The sequence below is a fragment of the Triturus cristatus genome, chromosome 7 (assembly GCF_964204655.1).
Source record: "Triturus cristatus chromosome 7, aTriCri1.1, whole genome shotgun sequence".
In the NCBI taxonomy this organism is placed as follows: domain Eukaryota; kingdom Metazoa; phylum Chordata; class Amphibia; order Caudata; family Salamandridae; genus Triturus; species Triturus cristatus.
The window spans coordinates 1,742,982,077-1,743,005,207 of NC_140590.1; the positions used below are offsets into that span (position 1 = coordinate 1,742,982,077).

General features: G+C 48.8%; 1 protein-coding gene across 2 annotated transcripts in view; it reads right to left on the reverse strand.

Moving 5' to 3' along the window:
• Positions 1-1,457: 1,457 nt before the first annotated feature.
• LOC146812975 (killer cell lectin-like receptor subfamily F member 2) overlaps positions 1,458-23,131 on the reverse strand; it is a 63,898-nt gene continuing 42,224 nt past the window's right edge. Inside the window, exons 4-6 of one of the 2 annotated variants that reach the window (XM_085614659.1) lie at positions 19,064-19,215; positions 11,797-11,903; positions 1,458-1,702 (exon numbers count right to left, since the gene is read on the reverse strand). In XM_085614659.1, the coding sequence (XP_085470785.1) occupies positions 1,570-1,702; positions 11,797-11,903; positions 19,064-19,215 (392 nt within the window). In that variant the 3' untranslated portion in view covers positions 1,458-1,569. Of the gene's footprint in view, positions 1,703-11,796; positions 11,904-19,063; positions 19,219-23,131 lie in introns of both variants that reach the window. The other variant, XM_085614658.1, reaches the window with a different exon arrangement.

Sequence of the window (23,131 nt, forward strand, 5' to 3'; positions counted from 1 at the left end):
TAGAGTGCAGTGACATACAGCAGGGTGGTGCAGAGTAGAGTAGAGTGGTGTAGAGTAGAGTGGCATAGAGTGCAGTGGCGTACAATAGAGTGGTGCAAAGTAGTGTTGAGTGTTGTAGAGTGCAGAAGTGTACAGTGCAGTGGTACAGAGCAGAATGCAGTGGCATAGAGAGCAGTTGCATAGAGTAGAGTGGCGGGGAGTACAGTAGTGTAGAGTAGAGTAAAGTGGCATAGAGTTCAGTGGCATAGATTAGAGTGCAGTGGAATAGAGTGCAGTGTCAATATCATAGAGTGCAATGGCATAGAGTACAGGGGATGGAGGCGAGAGGGAAAAGAAGCAACAAGGAAGTGGAATGGGTGGGATGTAATAGAAGCCACATGGATGGGGATATAGGAGAAGGAATGAAAACACAAGCACTCCCATGAAGTGCTTGATCACAAACAAAAGTAACTCCAAAGATGGAAACAGTGGAATGCAAAAGTACATGCTCCATGCTCCAGGGGAGGGCCAAATACAAGAACAGGTCATGATGCCTTAATTCCAAGACAAACGGGAAAGAAAGAAATGAGAGTGACGCTGAAGCTATAAAAATGCTAAGCTGTAGGAGGGCTGTTTTCCCACTGTATGTACACAACATGTCTCACAGGGACAGTGCATGCGCTATGTACGCCGATCCTAAAAATGGGGGATGTTGAACACTCAAGCGCTAAAGGTGTCCTTTATTTTACACCCGGGTATCCCCATTTAAGTCCAACTCATTCAAGATTTGGTATGCAAAAACTACTGAAGCTATGTGAAATTTATTGTCAGTGTAAAATACCCAAAAGGCAATTGTGGTGGGGAAATATTTGTATACAATTATTAACTGAGGTTTAAGTACGGTATTGTGGTAGTCATGTTAGTGTTGGTTTTGTGTCTTGAAAACTGTGTTTATTTTAAATTGGTGAAACTTTATTTATTGTAGGAATGTATTTACACGGACCAAATCAGTCTAAGAAGCATGGTTCTAATAAAGAGACAACAGCAGGTTTTAAAGCACAAGTTAATGTTTTTAATTGTATGTGCGCCTTACAAGGTGTTACTTTTCAGGTGTTAATGTTGAGTGTGTTAACTCTCTATGGAGAGCACTGGGCCAGCTTCACCTCACTTACCGTTGAAGGTCAATTGTGCTGGGGGTCTGGATACATGTTAGAAAGTGATATACTTGTAAGATAATTAAACTCTCCCTCTTTTAGAAAATTAATGAAATGCCTATTTGCAGAAAATACCACTTGTTGATTTTGTTTGTAAAACAATGGACTGTTGCAAACGTTTCATTGTGAAAAACACGTTTTCTGTGTTTTGGCCTGTGCCAACGTGTCAGAACCAATTCTGGGGGTTTCGATTCAATCACCATTGAATAATGAAAATAAGACAAAGAAGTAGTCCGCAAGCCATTTCTAAGATAAATGACTGAATTTTGAATACACATTTAATAAATCTAAAATAGGCACAGGTCTGTAGCCCAGCCTGTTGAGGCATTACGTTGGATTTGTACAATAATCCTTGCTGCAGGGGAGATGTCCAGACTCAAGGACACAGTGTGCTCTTAATGTCCTTTTGGCAGATCCACCTCCATTCAGCATTGCAGCTGTTGGATCCAATCACAGACGCTCTCACTGTGCCACAGCTGTCTCCATCTTCCCTCTTCAATACTTGGAGCCTGTGTGGTACAACGAGATATGTGGTGAGAGAGAAAGGGAGGGTCTTTCCCCCCCCTCCTTTGATTTACAGCAAAGTCCCTGTGAACGGGGCATCGCGGCATGTTATTGATGTTGCAAAAAATCACATTATAGTAGGTATAGGTCACTTTTGAGCACGAGTCTCTTGTTTTGGGGTTTTTGTTTGATGTGATCGCATATTTGATGGTGGCATATTTGGGAAAACTAAAACTAATCAAAGTTCCAAAAAATGCAAAATCCACTTCATTTTCACACTTTTGTGCATAAAACTGCTGATACAAAATAGAATGCAAAAACAATTCCTGCCATAAACAGAACATTACAATTTAAGAAGTGATTTAATGTCTTTTCACAAAACCCACTAGAAAGTAGGGAAATAACCGGTTGGTAAATACAATCAATATAATTTGATTGATGTTTATTGACTTTTAATGCGGTTTGTGGCAATTTCCAATAATTCAGCTTTACCGAGAAAGAGATCCTTCTGAGGAACCCATCACTTTGACACAATCTGCCCTGCACTCCCCATTAGCTAGTGCCTCTTATACTAATAAAGGTATCCAGGATGGCCATGCCCTGGGCATTCATTGTAGAAGACAGAAGAGTATGGAAGGGGCCTGACCTCCTTCTCAATAGCAGACATCTAGGGCATACTATCAAGGACGGCGTTAAAATTATCGCCGCTTTAGCGGCAGAAAACATCCGCTAAAGAGGCGGTAATGGGCTTGATAATATGCCCTTGAGAAATCCAATAGAAGCCCATGTTCACACCAGAACCTAGGCTTCTATTGGAATTCTCTGCGGCATATTATCAAGCCCATTTTCGCCGTTTTAGCGGCAGTTTTCTGCCGCTCAAGTGGCGATAATTTTAACGCCGTTTCTTGATAATATGCCCCCTGGTGCTTTGCAGTGAAACTAGCTCTGCTCTGTAAATTACTCTTTGCATTGCTTTGGTCACACATGCCCTCTTAAAAGTCAAAGTTGGAAACAAACATGGAATAACACTTCAGTCTTACTGAGCCCCCACCATGGCACTGAGAGAGAGCTTCACCCAGAATAAATGGGACTCAGAATGAATGCTCAAATATGTGTATGTGTTCCACTCCTTGTCCTTTTCACGACCCACATATAAGCTCTAAATACTAATATTTGAGGCACAGTACATGGCCTTTGTCCTCCCATGTTTTAGATGGTTCTCCCTGGAGCACCTAGCCAGAAACGTCAATCCACTTTGCAGGCTCAGTGGAGTCCCATCAACGCACGCCCTAGCAAAGGTGAAGAAGAGGGGAGAAAAATGACCACCCCCAGCTTTTGGGGTAACTTTACACCCGTCTTCTCTGTAGCTAGCTCTTGGAAACGGTGTGAGCTCACAGCGCTGCCTGGACAACCATGGCTAGATACGGGGTCAGAGTGATCGAATGCAGTTACTCGGCCTCTGCCAGCACAGTTCACTCATGGCCACATAGTATAATGCACTGGAAAATATACTAACACACAATATAGGAGCGAGCACTGCATAAATAGAGTGGCCAGCCATCTTGGTGAGGATCGCTGCAGTGTGGATCCTGGACTTACCTGCCCAAAACAATTGCGAACTTTCATTAAGTCTGCACTCTCTTCCCCCCATTCAAGAAGATGTCCCCCAAATACCTTTGTAAAAACCTTGGAAACAGAACAGGGTCATTTGCGATCCTCATTCATGTATCTGCTAGACTGGGAGCCTGGGGGGCAGCCGAGCACCGCGAGGTCTGCCTCCCGGGCAGATTGGGAGGGGGAGGGGGGGGAGTGGGCTACATTTGGGGATAGCCCAAATGTAGCCCAAATACAGCCAAATAGCCCAAGGGGTATATAGGGAAATTGCGCGCCAGCCCAGTCACCATTTTAGACTTGGTGACCTGGTGGCTGGGTGTGCGCTAGTTAAAATTGTTCACGGTTAGGCCTGTTAGGGTGTAGGAGACAGCGTTGTTGTAGGCAATGGCGAGCGGCGATTTCCGTGTTCTGGAGGCGATTCGGCTGTTAAGCGAGGCGGGACGTATGGATTTATTGATTCAGGACGCGGACTGGACGAGGCGCCCCGCGAGGCGCGCGTCCGCGGGGGTGGCGGCCGCCGTTGCGGCGTGTTCGCCCCCGGGGAGATCTGGAAGAGGAGCGGTGAATTTAAGGGGCGGCGCGTATGCCAGCAGCGCTGCCCCTGGTTCGGAGGTGTCGGCGGGGGCGGCGGGGTCAGAGGCGGCGAGGGGGCGTGGGCGGGCGACGAGACAAGGGAGAGCGCGGGGAGGCCTAATAGCGAGGGGTCGATCTTATGAGGGCCGCTCCTCAGGCAGGGGAGCGGCCGTCGGCATGACAACGGAAGGGGCGCTGGGACGCGCTGAGGAGGGCCGGTCCGATATGCGAGACATGGCGCGAGGTGCGCGGGGGTGGGGGGAGAGGCAGGGGGAAGTCGAAGGGCATGGGGAAGAGGCAGGCCGGGGACGTGTGGCGAGGGCGATATACATGGGCAGGAATAAGGACAGAGGCGCTGCTCCGCCGGGGGGGAGGTGGGGGGGAAAGCGGGGAGGTCTCGCAGAGCGGTGCGCGGGGAGCGCCGGGGCGGGCGGATCGGCCGGAGGAGGAGGAAGGGCTCAATGAAGTGCCCGAGTGGGGAATATTGCCGGCGGGAGTGTCAGGGGGCGGCGCAGGGCGGCGCCGCACAGCCCTGCTGTTGGGGGTCGGCGGGGAGGGGGTTGGGGGACAGGGTCTGCGGGGAGCGGGGGCGGGAGGGCTGGAGCGAAGCCTGAAGGGAGATGCAAGGACGGTACAGCAGGCAGTGGGGGGCGGCGCGAGGGGGAGGGCCACGGTGCACAGCGGGGGGGAGACTGCGCAGGGGCAGGAAGCGCCCGGGGAAGAGTGGGGGAGGTGTGGGGGGGCGTAGCGTGGGCGGAATGGAGCAGGGTGCTAGGGACAGGAGCGTGGCGATCTCTGGCGGTGGCGGGAGGGGCCAGACGGAGGCTATGGGAGGGGGAGCAGCAGGGGGGGAATCCCCAGTGCTGTTTGAATCGGAGGGTAGTGAGAGGGACTGGGACGGCCTGGACATATTTGAGTCCTGGGCATAGGGGTTGGGGGGGGCGTCGGGGGTTGTAGACGGGGGCGTCAGGTCAGAGAGTAAGGGGGAGGGGGGTTGGGAGGGGGGCACGGCTGGGGGGGCGAGCGGTCATGGGGTGGGGGGAGCAGGGAACGGGAGCGGAGTGACGGTGATGACGGAGAGGGGGGAAGAGGACATGGTGGATTTGAGCGCGGTGGGGCGGGCGTGGGGCGCGGGGACGTTGGGGGCAGGTAAGCGGGGATGGGATGGCAGGAAGATAGGAGGTAGGCCCAGCACACCAGACCATGCCTTTTCTTTGCAGGTAGCGGAGCGACAGCGGGACCATCGCGGGGTGCCGGACTTGGCAAGGCTGGGAGCGGCCCGGCGACGCCAAGGAGAAGGGAGGGTGGAGCCTGGGGCGGCGTACCCAGTACCGGCGAGGGATCCCGGCGCGGCTGGCACAAGTAGGCCCGAGACGGGCTCGCCAGCCCCAACACCCACGGGGTTGCAGCGCCCCGGGGGACAGCGACGGAGGAGCACCGCTAGGGAGGTTGTTTGTTTTCCTCAGCAGCAGGCGGCATGTCCAGCGGGGAGCGCTGGGGGTGCAGGACAGGAAGAATTAGATTATGATGAGGAGAGCATGGAGGAAGGGGAGCTGCGTGAGGTGTGGGACGGTAGGGACGGGGGGCCGAGTAATGTTGTGGATAGTTTCTTACAGGTGTCACGACGCCAGGCGCGGCCCACGGGTCGGACATCGCGGTGGGAAAGCATCTCGGCCCCCAGGACTGGACGCCGGGAAGAGCGGCGGACGGAGGACTTGGCGCCAGGTAATAAACATTTGCTCGGGCGCGCAAGGATGGTGTCAAGAGGTGTGGGGGGGTGGGGGAGGAGAGGGGGTGGGGGAGGAGGGGGGGACGGGGGTAGGCTGCGCAAGGGGGCGTATGTGGTGGATGTGGCAGTGGGCACGGAGGGCACAGGCCCGGACGCAGGGGCGACCACGAAGGGGGTGACGGACGACAAAGGGACAAGTGGGACGAAGGCAGAGGACAACAAGTTGGAGAGTAAGGAATTGAAGATTAAACGGTTACCATATATGGGGGTGACCAAGCCCTTGGGGGCACACTTGATGTTGGCAACGAAGGAGAGAATTTGGAAAGGGGAATACGTGGAGATGCTCAAACTCTTGCATAGAGAGGTCAGGGCGAAGTAGGGCTCTAAGGAGGAGGAGTTCGAGCTGGCCAAGAGGCCTAAAGTGCCCTTGACGATAGAGAACTGGACAGCGGCGTTTCTCATATATGCCAGCGTATACTGTGAAAAGTTCCCGGAGAGGTCAGTGGCCATGTTTAAATACATGGATGTCATCCGTAAGGCGCAAATTACCGGGGGCGGGTATGCCTGGGCTCAGTATGATGAGGAATTCCGGGCGCGCATGGCATGGGATGCAGAGGCAAAGTGGGGTGAGTTGGATACGGACTTGTGGCAGCATACCATGGGGCTGGCTGGGTCAGGGAAGACTATTTTTACGGCCAGCGGGCTACCGCTCGTATACCAGCCCTTTCGAGGGGGTCCCACCCGAGGGGGGGTGGGTGGAGCCAGCAAGGGGTCGGCAGGGGAGAAGGGTGCCTGCTGGGATTATAACAAGGGACTCTGCACACGGGAGTATTGTAAGTTCAGGCACGAATGCTCCGGATGCGGCAAGCGGCATGCGTTGGTTAAATGCTGGGGCGCGTAGGGTCAGGCGCACGGCAGGCAGCAGTGGCAGTCCGGAGCCCCTAGGGCTGGGACCCAGCAGCAGTCACAGCAAGCGGGGTGGGGGAGGGGGGATAAGGGGCCTGGGCCAAAGGGCTCATACGCCAGTTAGGGTGGAGATGTTGGAAGAGGCTCTCGGGGGTTATCCGGACAAGGAGGCGGCGGAGCAGCTGCGAGTGGGGTTTCGGGAGGGGTTCAGATTGGGGTACGAGGGTCCAAGGGTCCGGAGATGGGCGGTCAATTTGAGATCGGCGCGGGAGCACCCGCAGGTGGTACAGGCGAAACTAGACAAGTAGGTACAGGAGGGCCGCATGGCGGGCCCCTTTCAGGAGTGGCCATTGCCCAATTTGATTGTGTCACCCATTGTAGTGGTGCCCAAAAAAGGAGGTGGGCCAGTTTCGCCTTATCCAACATTTGTCATGGCCAGAAGGTGGGTCGGTCAATGACTTCATTGCGGAAGGGGCGGCCACTGTGTCATACTCATCTGTTGACGTGGCAATGTCACTGGTGGTGGCCTCGGGTGCAACAGCGCAGATGGCAAAGTGCGACATAAAGTCAGCTTTCCGGTTGCTGCCAGTTCATCCAGATGACTGGGATCTGTTGGGCATACAATTCGGCGGTCACTGGTATGTGGACAAAGCATTGCCGATGGGCTGCTCCATGTCTTGCGCACTTTTTGAATCCTTCAGCACGTTCCTACAATGGCTGTTTACGGAACGGACGGGTCACCACGGTGTGACGCATTACTTGGACGACTTCTTTTTTGTCGGCACCTCAGACTCCGCGGACTGCCAGAAGGCTCTGGACAGTTTCCATGAGATCATGGGGGACATAGGCGTGCCACTGGCCCCGGAGAAAACGCAGGGTCCCAGTACGGCACTGGCTTTCCTAGGTATTGAGCTGGACTCCGTCCTGATGGAGGCGCGCCTCCCGGCGGAGAAAAAGGAAAGCATGTTGGAAATGCTGACCGGGGTGTTGACACGCCAGAAGGTGACGGTTAGAGACATCCAGGTGTTGCTGGGGCATCTCAATTTTGCCTGTAGAGTGGTCAGAGTAGGGCGGACTTTCTGTAGGCGACTGGAGAGAGCGTTGGAGGGACAGAGACCACCACATCACCATGTGCGACTGTCGGCCGGAGTGAGGGAGGACTTAAGGATGTGGCAGTTTTTCTTGCACCAGTTTAACGGGGTACCGCTGATGAGAGAGGTGGACATGGTGTGGGACGTGCAGATTTTCTCGGACGCAGCGGGGAGCAAGGGGTTTGGACTGTACTGGCAGGGGAGGTGGTGTGCAGAGCCCTGGCCCGTGGACTGGTTGGAGGGAGGCAGGAGCATTGCGTTCTTGGAATTCTTCCCCTTAGTGGTGGCGGTCACACTGTGGGGGATGTTATTGGCACACAAGAAGGTCACTTTCAGGATCGACAATATGGCAGTGGTGCAGGTGGTGAACAGGCAGTCGGCACGGGACGCGCAGGTGCTCAAGCTGTTGAGAGTCTTTGTGCTGGGGTGCTTGCGACATGATATTGCGTTTCGCGCGGTGCATGTACCTGGAGTGAACAATGACATTGCGGATGCCTTGTCTCGTTCACAGTGGGGGAGATTCCGTGGGCTCGCCAAGGACGCGGACTTGAACCCGAACAGAATGCTGAACCAACTATGGGAAGTAGGCAATACCGGATGTTACAATTGGTTCTAGGCTCGTTAGTGCAATCTACGAGGCTGGCATACCGGGCGGCGTGGGACGAGTTTATCCGTTCTGGGGCGAAGTGGCGAGCTGCCGGGGCGGAGAGGCGGGAGGATGTCGTGCAGTTCATACTGGACCTGGTGGAGAAAGGGCTGACAAAAGTGACGATAGTGGGCAAGTTGGCGGGGGTCGCGTTCGTCGGGAAGTTGTTGTGGGGTTATGCGCCTTCCGCGGGGGCCCGGATTTTGGAAGGATGGGCAAGGGAATGCGGGAGACGGGCCCGGGTGAGGAAGCCACTGTCTTGGGAGTTGTTAGACAGGGTGCTGGGGGTCCTGCCCGAGGTGTGCTGGGATGATGGGGAGGCCGCGCTGTTCGCAACACTCATGTCGTGGATGTTTTTTGGGGCCTTTCGGGTGTCGGAATTGTTGGGATCGAAAGGGGAGCAGGGTTTGACCTGGGAGGAGGTCTCTTTTGGAGAGCAGGTAGTGAGTGTTTGGCTTCGGAAGGCAAAAACTGACCAAAAAAGTAGGGGGAAGTGGGTGGCTCTGAAGGAAGGGCGCTCACCGACGGTTTGTCCGTTTCGTTGGGGGCGAAGGTGGAAAGCGTGTTCTGAAGGGCTGGGGGAACTGTTTTTTTCCCATCAGCAGGGACGGGGCGTTAAAGCTTCACAACTGCTGGCGGTGCTGCGGAAAGCGCTCAGGAGATTGGGGATTGAAGACAAGGGATTTGGTGCGCATTCCTTTCGCATTGGGGCAGCGTCGGAAGCGCATGCGAGGGGTTGGGACAGCGGGGACATCATGAAGTTGGGTAGGTGGTCGTCAAATTGCTACCGGCGCTATGTGCGCAGCGAAACAGGGGGCGGATTGTTATAAAAAAAAAAAAAATTGGCTTTTAGTGGGATTTGGCTTGGTTTCTCATTCTTGTTTTCTTTGCAGGTTCAGTGATGGGACCCCTCGCCAGAGAAATGTCCATTTGGATTGTGGGGCACTCGTTCGTGAGGAGGGCGCAAATTCAGGCGCAGGAGAGCTATTTTGGGGAGCGTTTGGGTTTCAATAACGAATTGTTTTCAGTTGGATGGCGGGGCAGGGGTGGTATGCGATGGAAAGAATTGATGCCGGTGTTGAACGGAATTCTGAGAGCAGGTCGATGCCCAGATGTGTTGGTGCTCCATTTGGGGGAGAACGACATGGTCAGGGAGACGGGTTTGGCGCTGATGCGGGCAATGAAGAAGGACTTGGTGCTGATTAAGGAGCGTTGGGCAGGTTGTTCCATTGTGTGGACGGAGTTTGTCCCCCGGAGGAGTTGGAGGGGGGCGGTTAACCCCGGGGCGGTGGATAAGGCCAGGCGAAAGCTTAACACGGAGATGGTGAGGTTTTGCAGGCATGTCGGGATTGGACGCGTGGTGCATCGGGACATTCGGTATGACGCACGGGAAATGTTCAGGGATGATGGGGTTCATTTGTCCCGGATGGGAATGGACCTTTACCTTTTGGAGTTGAGGGAGGTTTTGGCACGATTGTTGGGAGTTGCTAGGCGTTAAATCACGCGGGATCGCGGCGTTCGGGGGGGGGGCAGAAAAAAGGGGAGGAAGAGGCGTAATCGCCGACACTTCCCCCCTTTTTCTTGGGTGGCGGGGTGGTTTGACAGTTGGCCGGGATTGGCTAGAGTTTGTTGTTATAGGTTTGGTAATTTGGGTACAGGGACAGGTAAAGGGTATCCAGGTTGGATAAGTTTAGATTAAAGGTTGGATAGTTACAGTTGCACAGAAGGCAGGTAGGGGTTACGGTCAGGGGAGTTTGGGAGTTAGAAAAGGCTACATGGTGTAGGTTTGGGTTATATGTTGGTTATGGAATGTTAAGTTGTATTTTGGGGGATGGGGGAAATGATGTGGGATCGTAGGGGTGGGGGGAAGACTCAAGGGGTCAGGAGGTTATTGTATAGCGAGGTATTAGTTTTGTAAGGCAGTGGCCAAGGAGTTTATTGTGATATGCACCTGTTTCAATAAAGCGGCCTTTTTCACACACAATAAAATGGTCTGGTGTCGGCTTGCCCCCCACTCCCCCCTTAATCTCCCAATGGGAGCCTGGGGGGCAGCCGAGCACCGCGAGGTCTGCCTCCCGGGCAGATTGGGAGGGGGGAGGTGGGGGGAGTGGCCGAACGGCCATTTTGAGGAAATTGGGCTACATTTGGGGATAGCCCAAATGTAGCCCAAATACAGCCAAATAGCCCAAGGGGTATATAGGGAAATTGCGCGCCAGCCCAGTCACCATTTTAGACTTGGTGACCTGGTGGCTGGGTGTGCGCTAGTTAAAATTGTTCCCACCCTCCCTCCCTCGGGTTATAGGTTTCGGGGCAATGTTGGTTCAGGGGTCTGGATGTTTCCAGGAGTTGGCGGCAGCATTTGTTGGAACAGGTACATAGGGGCAGTTGTTGTATTGTCGCTTGGAACAGGTGCAAGCAGGGTGGTTTGACAGTTGGCCGGGATTGGCTAGAGTTTGTTGTTATAGGTTTGGTAATGTGGGTCCAGGGACAGGTAAAGGGTATCCAGGTTGGATAAGTTTAGATTAAAGGTTGGATAGTTACAGTTGCACAGAGGGCAGGTAGGGGTTACGGTCAGGGGAGTTTGGGAGTTAGAAAAGGCTACATGGTGTAGGTTTGGGTTATATGTTGGTTATGGAATGTTATGTTGTATTTTGGGGGATGGGGGAAATGATGTGGGATCGTAGGGGTGGGGGGAAGACTCAAGGGGTCAGGAGGTTATTGTATAGCGAGGTATTAGTTTTGTAAGGCAGTGGCCAAGGAGTTTATTGTGATATGCATCTGTTTCAATAAAGCGGCCTTTTTCACACACAATAAAATGGTCTGGTGTCGGCTTGCCCCCCACTCCCCCCTTAATCTCCCAATGTAAAATGGTGGCTTCTTACAGCAACAGTAAACAATGCACGTGTGTGTGTGGTTACTAGTCTTTGTGAACATGAGCCAGTGTCTATGGTCGCTCTGTTTCAATTCTTGTGCATGTTTGCTGGTTTCTTTGCGCATGCGTGTCTGTGGGCCTGTGGCGCTGTCGCCATGTTTACAGTTGTCTGCATCGCTTTATGTGATGTACGCACCGCTCTGTGTATGATATGTTTTATAGGTCAGATCTTTTCGCTCGTCAGTGCCAGAGTAGTTGGTATCTCTCCTTGAGTTCAGGAAACATTTCAGACTATTCGTCACAGAGTCACTGTGGAGGGATGTGGTAGAAAAATGCCGGTCTGGGCAGAGTGCGCCCAGTGATGGCCGCTCTCAGGTGCTGAACAGCCAGGTCCTGTTCGGAGTTTGAAAAAGGAGCTATGAAGTTTGTGCAATAATTTCTAAACTACACTGCAGCGTGTAGAACTTATTTCATGGTCTTCTCTTGAAATTACTATAAATGGATGTATTTATAAGAATCCACTCTGTGTAAACAACAGCATTATCTTCCACCTCTATCTAGTAGTACGTGGAAAGTCCCCTCTCAGGCCTACAACGATGACATAAAAGGATCTGTGGTTAGAATTACACGAGCACGTGAATTATAAAACCTGGGACAGATGAACTCACGTGTTTCCATTGTAGGCGGATCCGTTCACCCAGGTCCACCTCCTTCCGGGTGTGGTGTTGAACAGTCCTATCCAGGCAGTGCCTTCCAGATGACGTCTCATGAAATCCTGTACAGCAGGCAACACACAGGGAACGAACGACTGAATATGTTTTAAATTCAAAATGATTCCGTCCTAAAAACTCTATACATTTTCTTATTCATAACCGCAACCGTCTGCTGAACATATTTCAAGCTTAAAACCAATCTCTGAACACTTCTGCCTCTCTCTGAGGGCCACAGTGAATCTGACACTGGGCACCCAGAGTGTGCACCCGATTAAATACCTGGAGTAGTGCACACATTGTAGTCCGGCACTGGGCGTTTGCCTATTCAAATGTTTGCATAACATTATGACGCGTTCCTTTACCACGCACGTTTTTTCAATGCAGACTTTACAACGCGTACCACTACCGCTCATTTACTTTCACATGTTAAATACCTTTACCACGCAATTCAATATTAATATGTTATTGTAAACGAAACATATATATTTTTCAAACAACAATTACATTTATGTTGATTACCGGTTTACTACTAATTACATTTTGGGTGAGAGCCTCAAGACCCCATTTTTTAATTACCCTTAAAAATGTAGAAACTACTTACCACATATCAATACAAACTTATACGCGTTGTAAAGACTTTATTGGTAAAAGAATTTCGTGGTAAAATCTTTGTGATAAAGGCTGTTCCCCCATTCAAATGCCATGCAGTATTACCTGGAAGAGTTTGAAAGGCAAAACCCTCTACACATTGGAATACTATGCAGTGTTATCTATTTATATGACACATTTGTCATGTTATTGACTGTTCCCAGCAGGAAACTTTGAAAAAATGTCAGTTCCAGCCCTGGGTAGTACTGCTTCTATGCGCTAGTGGTATTTCTCCCAGAAGGTCTCTGATAGAACCACAGAGCTTAGCATGTGACCATTGGTGCCCGGGGGGGCCATTCAACTCCCACCCCTTCACATGATCACATTTATTAAAAATACACCCCCTCAGCCCCTCTCCCACACCCCTTCCCCGGCCACATTGTATTTTGTTTGTGGCTGGCTGATGGAGGGATAGGTTGAATACTTCTTTAAACTGGATAAAAAAAATCATACAGGACACCATACATGAACATCAATGGGTATTAAAAAACTGGAACACTCCACTCCCTTACAGTATAGTTTTGCGATTGTTGCAAAAGAATCAACATTTATTAAAAAGGAATTTAAGAATGGAATAGGGAGAGTGGGCTGCCTGCAGCACTCTGCACCATGCTGTAGGGCAGGGTTCTTAAACTGTGGTCAGAGGACCCCTGTGGGTCCGCAAAGTCTTCTCAGGGGTACTGCGAACGCTTAGAAAATTAAATAATATTTAAAGATTAAAATTAAAAATGCGAAAACATTCTGTAAATGTGAAGGAATTTGACATTGGAGACTAAAAAATAATACAACAAAGATGATGAGTGGCCTAAATTGGATTTAGAAAATCTCTAAACTTCCCATTTAAAATTCAAATTTTGCTTACTTTATTTGTTTGTAAATTAAATAAAATATGTTATCATTTGTGTATTTGTTTGATGAATGCTTGTTTCTGTATTTTGTGTGTATTGTTTGTGGTTCACAGCATTGAAAATGCTTAGCTGAGGTCCCTGCCTTCCTATCATGGCTCATTGGGGTCCCCAGATTCAAATACTAATCAGTGGGAGTCTACAAGTTCTATAAGTGGTTAATTAGGTGTACATAGAATTCAAAAGGTTAAGAACAACTGCTAAAGAGGATATTGCACAATGTTCCTCGCCCCTGCAGAAGGTCGCAGGCTATTGTCTGGAAATTGTGATTGGCTTTTTCATCTTCTTTGAAATACATTTCTTTGTATTAATCAGAATAATACACAAACTGCGATTGTAAATACAATAAGTTAAAAACACACTTTTCCTTTTTTCTAATTATTCCATATTTATACACATTTATATTTAAATAACTTAGGACAGCACTTCCAGCTGAGGACAACGTTAAAAGTGTCTTAGACCAGACAAGATTTCAAGCACCATGTTCAGACCAATGGGCGTTCCCAGGGTAGACTCACGAGTGGGGCATCGGAATGCAGTGCAAATAAGGTGAATATTCATACAGCTTGAACTAAGTGGCAATTCGCAAAAATATTGCCAAGTATTTCAAAACCTTTTGATTACCATTCACTTATACACATGAATAGGCAAATACACTTAAGTGAACTCCTTGGGCTTTAATGGGCAATTTATGGCACGAGTCACTTACCCACATATATGAGGTATTTTTTTCGTAGCTGACTCATATTCTAGTAAATTAGGACTCCTTATCAAAATAAACTATGAGTAATAAAAAATAGAGAAAATTGCAAATAAATTATTAAGATTTTTCACTTATTTTCTTGGGTATGAACACTCTCAAGTTTATTGTCACATTTTTGCACCAAGAAAATTGGTGGTTCACTCACCTGCCAAATTCACTGTTGGCCCCTACCCATTTAGAGGTGCTCTGCTGGACCACTGGAAGCCCTTGAACTAACCGGCTAATCATCTCTGGGCCATCATGTTACAGATAGGCCCTGGGCGGTGAATTCCACTCTGTTTGTGTAGTTTTTTCCTCACTCGCGCTCGCCAGGGTTAAGTTGGCGAGGAGGAAAATCCAGAGCTAGATCACCTCCCAGCGAGATTTCTCAACACGGGTGGTTGCAGATGGTTGCGACCATTCGCATTGAGAAATCATCTGTTCGCATTGAGGAAGCTGCCGCCCGAGTTAAAAGTCAACTTGAGCAGGAGAAAGAAGCAGCGCTCTCTTGCGCTGCGCTGGATGCCAGTCGCGGACAAACACCTGGCGCTAAAAATCAGCGTGAACAGCGCAACCTAATGCACTCTGCCGCTTGCGTAACGCCATGTAGGACGTTGGAGTTTTTGAGTCACTCTGCCCAGGCCTAGTTACAGAGGTGCTCACCTGATACTACTTACCGCTAGGGCGACAGTCACAGTTTTTTCCCTTCCCAGGACCACTTGGGTCCTTTTCAACAACTTGGGATTATTGCTGGAAAGTAACAATAAATGTAGTGGACTATCTTAACCCGGCGACCATGCTGGAGGATGCACTTTCATTATTGAGATCCCCGCTAGGCAGGCAGAGATCTCTAAATATAGAAAGTGATCCTTGACCTTGACCTCTACAGTGGATGCCAAAGTCTTTGTTGATTTGGCAAGCGTGTGGGCTTCCCCGGAAGTCCAAACTAACCAGAGGATATTCTAGGTTTAAGCAACTTTTGAGACTGTATTAAGCCAGGAAAGATACTCATGTTTTACATAGGGCTTAATCTGAATCACTATTGAAGATTGTGTTTTCAGGTTCAAGATACTCTTTAGACTATTTCTCCTGATTTACAGAGGTTTTGTCCTATTTTAAGAGAGTCTGGCTTACAACAGTCTTACAATTAGTAGGTCTGCTTTACAAAGTCTTTAGACTTGCTTAAGATAGTCTTAAATAGCATTTCCTGGATTGATGTTTTCTTAACCTACTTTTATATCATGACAAAAATCCCAAATCAGACCCAATTTCTCTGTCTTAAGACAACTCTTTGAATAGGGTTAAACCAGACATTTTCCCAATTAATCAGTTCTTAGGTGTAAAATTTTGTGAGCTCGATTCACAAGCTTTGAACATGAGCCTGTGTGATGTATGCCTAGAATAATCTATGTGAATGTAATTTAGAAGGATGCACAAACATTCCAAATCGATCAAATATAATGTATGCAAGTGTTGTATGTTTTTTTTCTTGAGCTGAATATGAGTAAGGACTGACTTAACTTTATACTTATACTAATCCCAATCCAAATCCAAATCTTAGCCCTTACCCTGTGTTAGACCTGGCACCATGCCATTGGTGTGGGTTTCCCTTCCATTTTTTTGCTGTTTCCTCTTATTGTTTTGCTGGTTTTAGATGCTTTGGGCACTGTGCCACTGCTAATCAGTGCCACAGTGCAAGTGCTCCCTATGGTATATTGATGTATGGATTAGTGACTCCATGATTAGCTTGTTTGATTTACTTATCAGACCCTAGTACAGTGCACTGCGTGTGCCCAGGGCTTGTAAATCAAATGCTGCTGGTGGGATTGCAGCACTGATTGTGCCACCCACCAGAGCAGCTTGTAAAGTGTGTCTCAGGCATGCCATTGCAGAGCCTGTGTGCAGTCTGGTACTGCCAGGTTGACTTGGCAAGTGCACCCACTTGCCAGTTCCTTAACCTTCCCTTTTTGGCAGGTTAGTCACCCCTAAGGTAGACCCAAGGGCAGGGTGCATTGTCTGTAAGAGGTAGGAAATGCCCTGGTGTGTGTGGTATGTCCTGATAGTGAATTACAGCCATTTTCGTTTTTCACTATTGCAAGGCTACCTGCTCCCATAGGCCAGAATGGGCAGTTTGATTGTAACACCTTATAATCATAACTGACCCAGGGAACATGGTAGAAAAAAGAATTTAGTATGCCTGAGCTCAGAATGATAAAATACATCTTTTAGTGGAGTTGGTTTTAACATTCTGTGTTTGAAAATACCACTTTTAGAAAGTAGGTATTTTCTTGCCTAACTATCCAAGCCTGCCTCTGCTAGGTTGTGTATTCCATGTCTGGTTTGTGAGTGACAGGGGCTGGGGGGCTGCAGGAGACAGGGTGAGTCAGCACAAGGCTGAATTGAGCTATCTGCATGGAGAGTGGTGGGAGGAGTGGCACCTGGGTCTGAACAGGGCTGTGCCTGCCTTCCACAATGCTGGCTCCACCTCCTGTGGTGGTTCTGATGTCCCTGGCCTACTCTGCCAAAGGAAAGGAGTCCTGTAAACAAAGTGCTCCAGGACTGAACAGAACTGGTTTGGACTAGGCACCGACACTCTCTGCCTTCAGAGACAAAGGATTTAGTAGTATAAATATGGGTACCCAGACCCCAAGATTTTAGATCACTTCTGGGAATCAAGACAAACATTTGCTGAGAAGAAGAACCAGGAAGCTGAAGGAGGAGTCGACCCCTGTGCTGTGTGGTTGGGGGTTGACCTGCAGTGGATGCTTCATTGCCAAAGAAAGGAGAAGAGGACTGAGTGTGCTTTTCATCAACTTGAAGAAGAATCTCCAAGGGCTTGAACTACAGCTTGCCTCCTTCCTGAAGTCTCATGGATACAAGACTTCACCAACCAGCTTCCCCCTGAATTCCCTTGCTGGGAATTGAAGTGTCTACTGTTGTGCTGGGTCTTCTGAAAGAATTATTGTCGCTGGAAGCGTGACTCAACGACGAGAAACATGCCGCCGCCGCAACAGTTGCCGTCGCATCGCCAAGGAAGCGTGCTGGCGCTGCCACTGTCGTCATCGCCAAAGCGCCTCGCATCACCGGATAAGCGTGCCGCCGCTGCCGAGGTCGCATCACCGGAGAAGCGGTCAGTGGGAGTCTACAAGTTCTATAAGTGGTTAATTAGGTGTACATAGAATTCAAAAGGCCTATCGCGGCTCAGAAGATCATCGAGTCGCCGCACGGCTGTCGGGCGTGCACACATCGCATCGACGTTGTCGCACCATGAGCAAGACACCGTTTTCTCGCATTGCACCGGATCATCATCGCATCGAGGCACCATCTTGGTGCACCGCAACCGCGCCGCAGTAAGCAGAGAACCGACGCATCACCTCCACGGGAGTACAGAACCGACACATCCGCATTCTTGCATGTAAGGAATCGAAGGATCACCTTCCCTGCAACCCTAATGCGTGTTTTGCGTTACGCATCCAAAGGTACATTGAGAGTAAAGTATCACATTTATCATCTTCTTTGAACTGAGGTATATTCTACCTTGACAGTCATATTTTTATTACAGTATTGTGGATTTTTGTCGTTTGGGTTTTGTGTTAAGTCTATATAAAGAATATTTATTTTTATAATACAACCTGTGTGGTGTCCATCTGTAGTGTTGTCACTATATTACTGTATGTGTTCACAAATGCTTTACACACTGCCTCTGAGATAAGCCTGCCTGCTCGTGCCAAGCTACCAAGGGGGTGAGCAGGGGTTATTTTAGAAGTGTAGCCCCTTACCCTGACTAGATGCAAGGGTTCCTATTTGGTCAAAAGTATCTACCTCTGCCAACTAGAGACCCCCAATCTAACACCCTGCATGCAACGCTTAGCCTTATACTAATAAATGTTAACTAATCCAGGTCCTGCACTAACCAAAGCTGTGTTAGCACCTCCTACCATCATTAACAAGCTCGTCCCTTTAGTTTTAGCCTTTTTGACGATAAAACCTAGAAAATACAATCTTCTATAATGTGATATCTTCCTAGTGGTTTCTATACAATCGTATATATTAGTAAATGTTCTGTTATAGTGACACATTGCCATCCAGCATCACCAATGTGTTACACATCTTCCTCATTCTGTATCACCGATGCCTTGCAAGCTTTGCCTAGTTTGCTTTCACTGATTCCATACAAGCTTGGCCTAGTTTTGTCTCAAATATACCTTCCTTCTTCTGACTGACTATCTCTCATTGATGCCTAACCAGCTCTGCCTCCAGCATCCCAGATGCTTTGGTAGATCAGCCGCCTCATCTTATATCACTGGTAACTAACTGTGAAATCACAGATACCTTACCAGCTTGGACTAGTTCTGAGTTACTGGTACCTCACCAGATTGGCTGATTTTGTTTCTCTGGTGCCTTACCAGCTCTGCCTACTCCTGCATCACTGATGCCTTACCAGCTCTGCCTGCTCCTCTATCACTGATGCCTTACCAGCTCTGCCTGCTCCTGTATCGCTGATGCCTTGCTCATATATCACTGATGCCTTACCAGCTCTGCCTGCTTCTCTATCACTGATGCCTTACCAGCTCTGCATACTCCTGCATCACTGATGCCTTACCAGCTCTGCCTGCTCCTCTATCACTGATGCCTTACCAGCTCTGCCAGCTCCTGTATCGCAGATTCCTTGCTCATATATCACTGATGCCTTACCAGCTCTGCCTGCTTCTCTATCACTGATGCCTTGCCAGCTCTACCTGCTCCTGCGTCACTGATGCCTTACCAGCTCTGCCTGATCCTCTATCACTGATGCCTTACCAGCTCTGCCAGCTCCTGTATCGCAGATTCCTTGCTCATATATCACTGATGCCTTACCAGCTCTGCCTGCTTCTCTATCACTGATGCCTTGCCAGCTCTACCTGCTCCTGTGTCACTGATGCCTTACCAGCTCGGTCTTGTTCTCTATCACCACCAGGCGGGAGCCCCTGGTGGAGCAGTCTTCATGGCTCGCGCTCCAGGTCTTCAGCTGATTGGAGAAAAAATAACACTTTCCTCCATGTTGAAGCCACTCAGTAGGACACGGTGGGGTCTCAAGTCCTGCTGAAACAGAGTATTAAAGACACATTACCAGAGGATTTCAACAACACACTGACATATGTAAAACATACTCATGCTTTTCAAACAAACCGTTTACTCCTCTAGTTCTTCTTGGGTGAGGTAAAATGGAAGAACCTGGCTGACATATATGTCGGAACAATTGAGCAAATGTAAATTAGCTGCAGTGCACTGCGCCTCTCAGCACTTTACAAATGACCAGTTCCACTTTTTTGTTGCTTTAACTGAGGTGCCCAAAGGATTGCAATCCCTTGGATTGAAAGTCGGATGTGCTGCTACAGCCTAAAACCCTTTCCTTCATCCTCAGATCCAGTCGACCACCAAATCATCAAACTGTCGTCAGACTATCACCCCCGTTATTACAATATTAGACAGTGCCTCTTTGTGTCCTTCAAAGGTGTACAAACTGCCCTAGAAACCACAACATGCCCTATAACCCTATCCTCTGCAGTTTTCAAGGGGTTTCAGAGCTCGCTGGTGGACTGACTGAAGCCACGCTAATGAACATTAAGAAGCACCTGCTTATGGCCAGAGCTCATGGCCAGGATTGTGAAATGACCGTCTGTGACATTTCTGCTCCCTTTCAGCCAGTGGTCCACCAGTGCAACCATTCTCTCCTCGTTGGAGACCACCTATGAAACTAAAGGTTCAGCAGCCCAGTGGTTTTGGCCGTTACCTTCACTCACGTCTATCTGGTGTAACTGCATTCCGTCTCATTAACAACAAGTGTGCCTTGTGATGTGCCACCATGGATGCAAAATTCTATGCACCACCTACATGGCACCTCTGTCACTGTCCTGGCAATATCTAAATACTTCTCAAGATACCAAAGGATTAGGGAAATAGGCGTTCACTCATGGACTACCACTCAAAAGTGCAAGAATATATGAGTCAAAATGCTGCCATGGTGCTAATGAATCATAAAATGAGGACTTGCGACAGGGCCTGGGAGACCCAAGGATGCTTATGTCTGACTAGAAATTGACTATGGGCCCTCACACACCTTTAATGTTTGTTCCATACTTGGGATCATCTTTGACTTTGAGATATCATTCATTCCACAAACCAACAATGTAACCATCTTTGGATCCTTCAACGACTTTCAACTTAACGCAGATGCTCTATCACGCATCACTTACAGCAGTGGGATTCATGGCCGCCTCCCAGTGAAAACAAAAAACAAGCATCAAAGAGAGCACAACTGCTCCCCACGAGTTTGGCTGGAAATCCACATATGCACAAGGTTTACCCTTTTGCAATTCTTTACCTATCCCTCCGCCTGGAGGGGACTTGAAAAAATCCATAAATATCAGAGGACACAACTTCCACCAATCATTTAGACTGATCTGCTCTAAGCCTATCTGCACCCACTCCCTCTTCTACACTTCCCCTTTTCCCTACAAGGGCGCTCAGCCACACACATCTGACTACATATGCACTAAACAAAAATAATTAAGAACTTTAGCCAACTCGAAGTTAGCAAATGTAAACACATAAACCATCCAGGTGTAGGTCAGGAGCTGTATCTAATGTTCAACCCCCCCCCTTTGGAACAGAAGTTTTGGTATCTGCTCCAATAAATTTATTTTCCTACCATCATGACTTATAAGAAATCCTCAAGATGGCCTCTTCTCGGCTTGACTCCTTCAATGTCTCCTCTTCCACTTCCAAGATGAGCAAGGCACCCCACGAGAAAGGTACTTTTGCAAGAAAAGGCTAACAACACAGATGGGGAAACAGCGCTAAAAAGTGGCTAAATTGACTGAAGGGATTATTCGATTTGTCCCTCATTGTGGGAGGCAGTCAACCTTGTACGAAAGAAAATCATTGAAATTGTGAAGCACGACAGCTAAATTGCTTACCTTCTAAACAAAGATGGGAACATTTATTTTGATGTGATATCCTCAGGTGGTAACAACCAGAATTAATGTATTTTATACACAATGAACTGTGCTTAGCCTCTGGAGCAGCATCATTAGACTCGTCCCCATTCTGCAATGATATATTCATATATGACATCTATATTCAAGGCCATCTGTTTATCAAATATCAGCACGGTTGGATGCTCAAGATTGCATTCTGCAGTCCTGGGAGGGTTCAGATGCGCCTCTCAGTACAACCTGGTGGTGTAAGAAGAGATTAGGATGTCTTTGAAGTTCCTGTTATTTTAATTGGTGTTTCCAAAGTTGGGCATATTATTTCTGGACTCAGGGAGGGAACAATCCTCTCTGCTGAGTTTTACAGCAGTGTGAAGCATTATGCTGAACATTTAATTCCCTTTACTTAAGACATCTACAGTAGTCTATGCTATGCTGACACCTTCCATGCTCCCTAAATAGAAATGCTGGTTAAGTGGTCCTGTAGTCAAGCAATGTTTAGATGAGAGAAACGAGGTTTCTTAATGGAACAGATTTTTGCTACAATGTGCTTTATCATTGTTGTGGATGTCACTATTTTGTATCTCATATTATTATGGATTAATCTGTTAAGACATTACAGTCTGCAAGTCCTACTGCTGCATCTTGTGAACGTACTCTTCAGCGACGGCCCGTATAGGGCGTGTTACCGGGGCGGTGACGTGGGCAGAGGAGGGGCAGGGTTGCAAAATGCGGCATACGGGCGATTGCAGGTAAGTTACAAAAAAAATACAGAATCCGAATTGTGTTGCGCGCGCTGCATCGCATTTGGCGATGCTGCGCGCGCAACGATATTCGTTTTCTTTATTTTTTTCGTAACTTATCTGCAATCGGCCGTATGCCGCATTTTGCAACCCCCCACCCTGCCCCTCCTCTGCCCCACGTCACCGCCCCGGTAACACGTGCTATACGGGCCGTCGCTGGTACTCTTATTGCGTTTATATACTGGATTGATCACTATCTTGAAAATTAAATTCCTTAACTCATAATTAGCAATTCCTGGCTCTTATTGTGGGGCCGCACTCGCTTCCCGTGCTGGAAAGGTGTTTCTAATGCCTTCTCGTTTACAGCAGCACCCCCCCCACTATTAGGGAATTGGGGAGGAGAAGCATCGCCCCCTTGCTGTCCGTGCAGCAAAAGATAAAACGGTAATAAAATGAATTACCGTTTTACTTTTCACTTCTCCCAGGCCGAGTAGTGTTTGGGGTGGGGCATTGCTGCTCACTGGCAGCTGGGGAGTGGTGCCCACTCCAGTGTACGCTGCGCATGTCACTTTGGCCGACTGTCTTGTGATGGCCAGCCTGACGTGCAGAGTAAACCTCTCCACCTAGCTGTCTCGGACAGCTGGATGGAGAGCAGGCACAGGACTTCTGTGCCTTCTGGAGCGTCGAGACAGCCCGCTCCAGCCAATCAGGGTGCTGCTCTCATGCTGCTAATCTGCAACATGAGAGCAGAATCGAGATTTGCAGAAGGGGTTACATGAGGCTCCATGAGGTGCTGTCACACTGGAGGCATCTAAGAAGAAAGAAGAAAACACGGAGGAGATCGAAACACAGAGGAGAGCGTGGGTAAGCACATTTAAAACATTTTTAATTAACTTTTTGGCCCTCGGTCCCCCAAACGCCCTCCATTTTTGATGGTCATCACCCACCACTGCTTTACAGTGCTCCAATTTAACCACCAAAGGCCCATATGACCAATGGGGAAACATCTTTGACGACTTTACAAAAAAATTAAGGTGCAAGTACAAACACCCCATGACCTTTGACAATTACAGTCTAAAAATTGACACTCTTAGTGTGCTGTGCTGGGCAACTGTTGCTAGTTTGAATCATGATGGTTGGATATTCTGCAGTACAGGTGACTAGTGTCTCAAGCATGCAGTGTGTTGTGGGAAATACCACTGGGATGCAATGAAATGAGGTTGGTTGGTGTACATAGAATGAATGCAGGGTGGTGATTTTGCTTCATGTGTGGTTGAG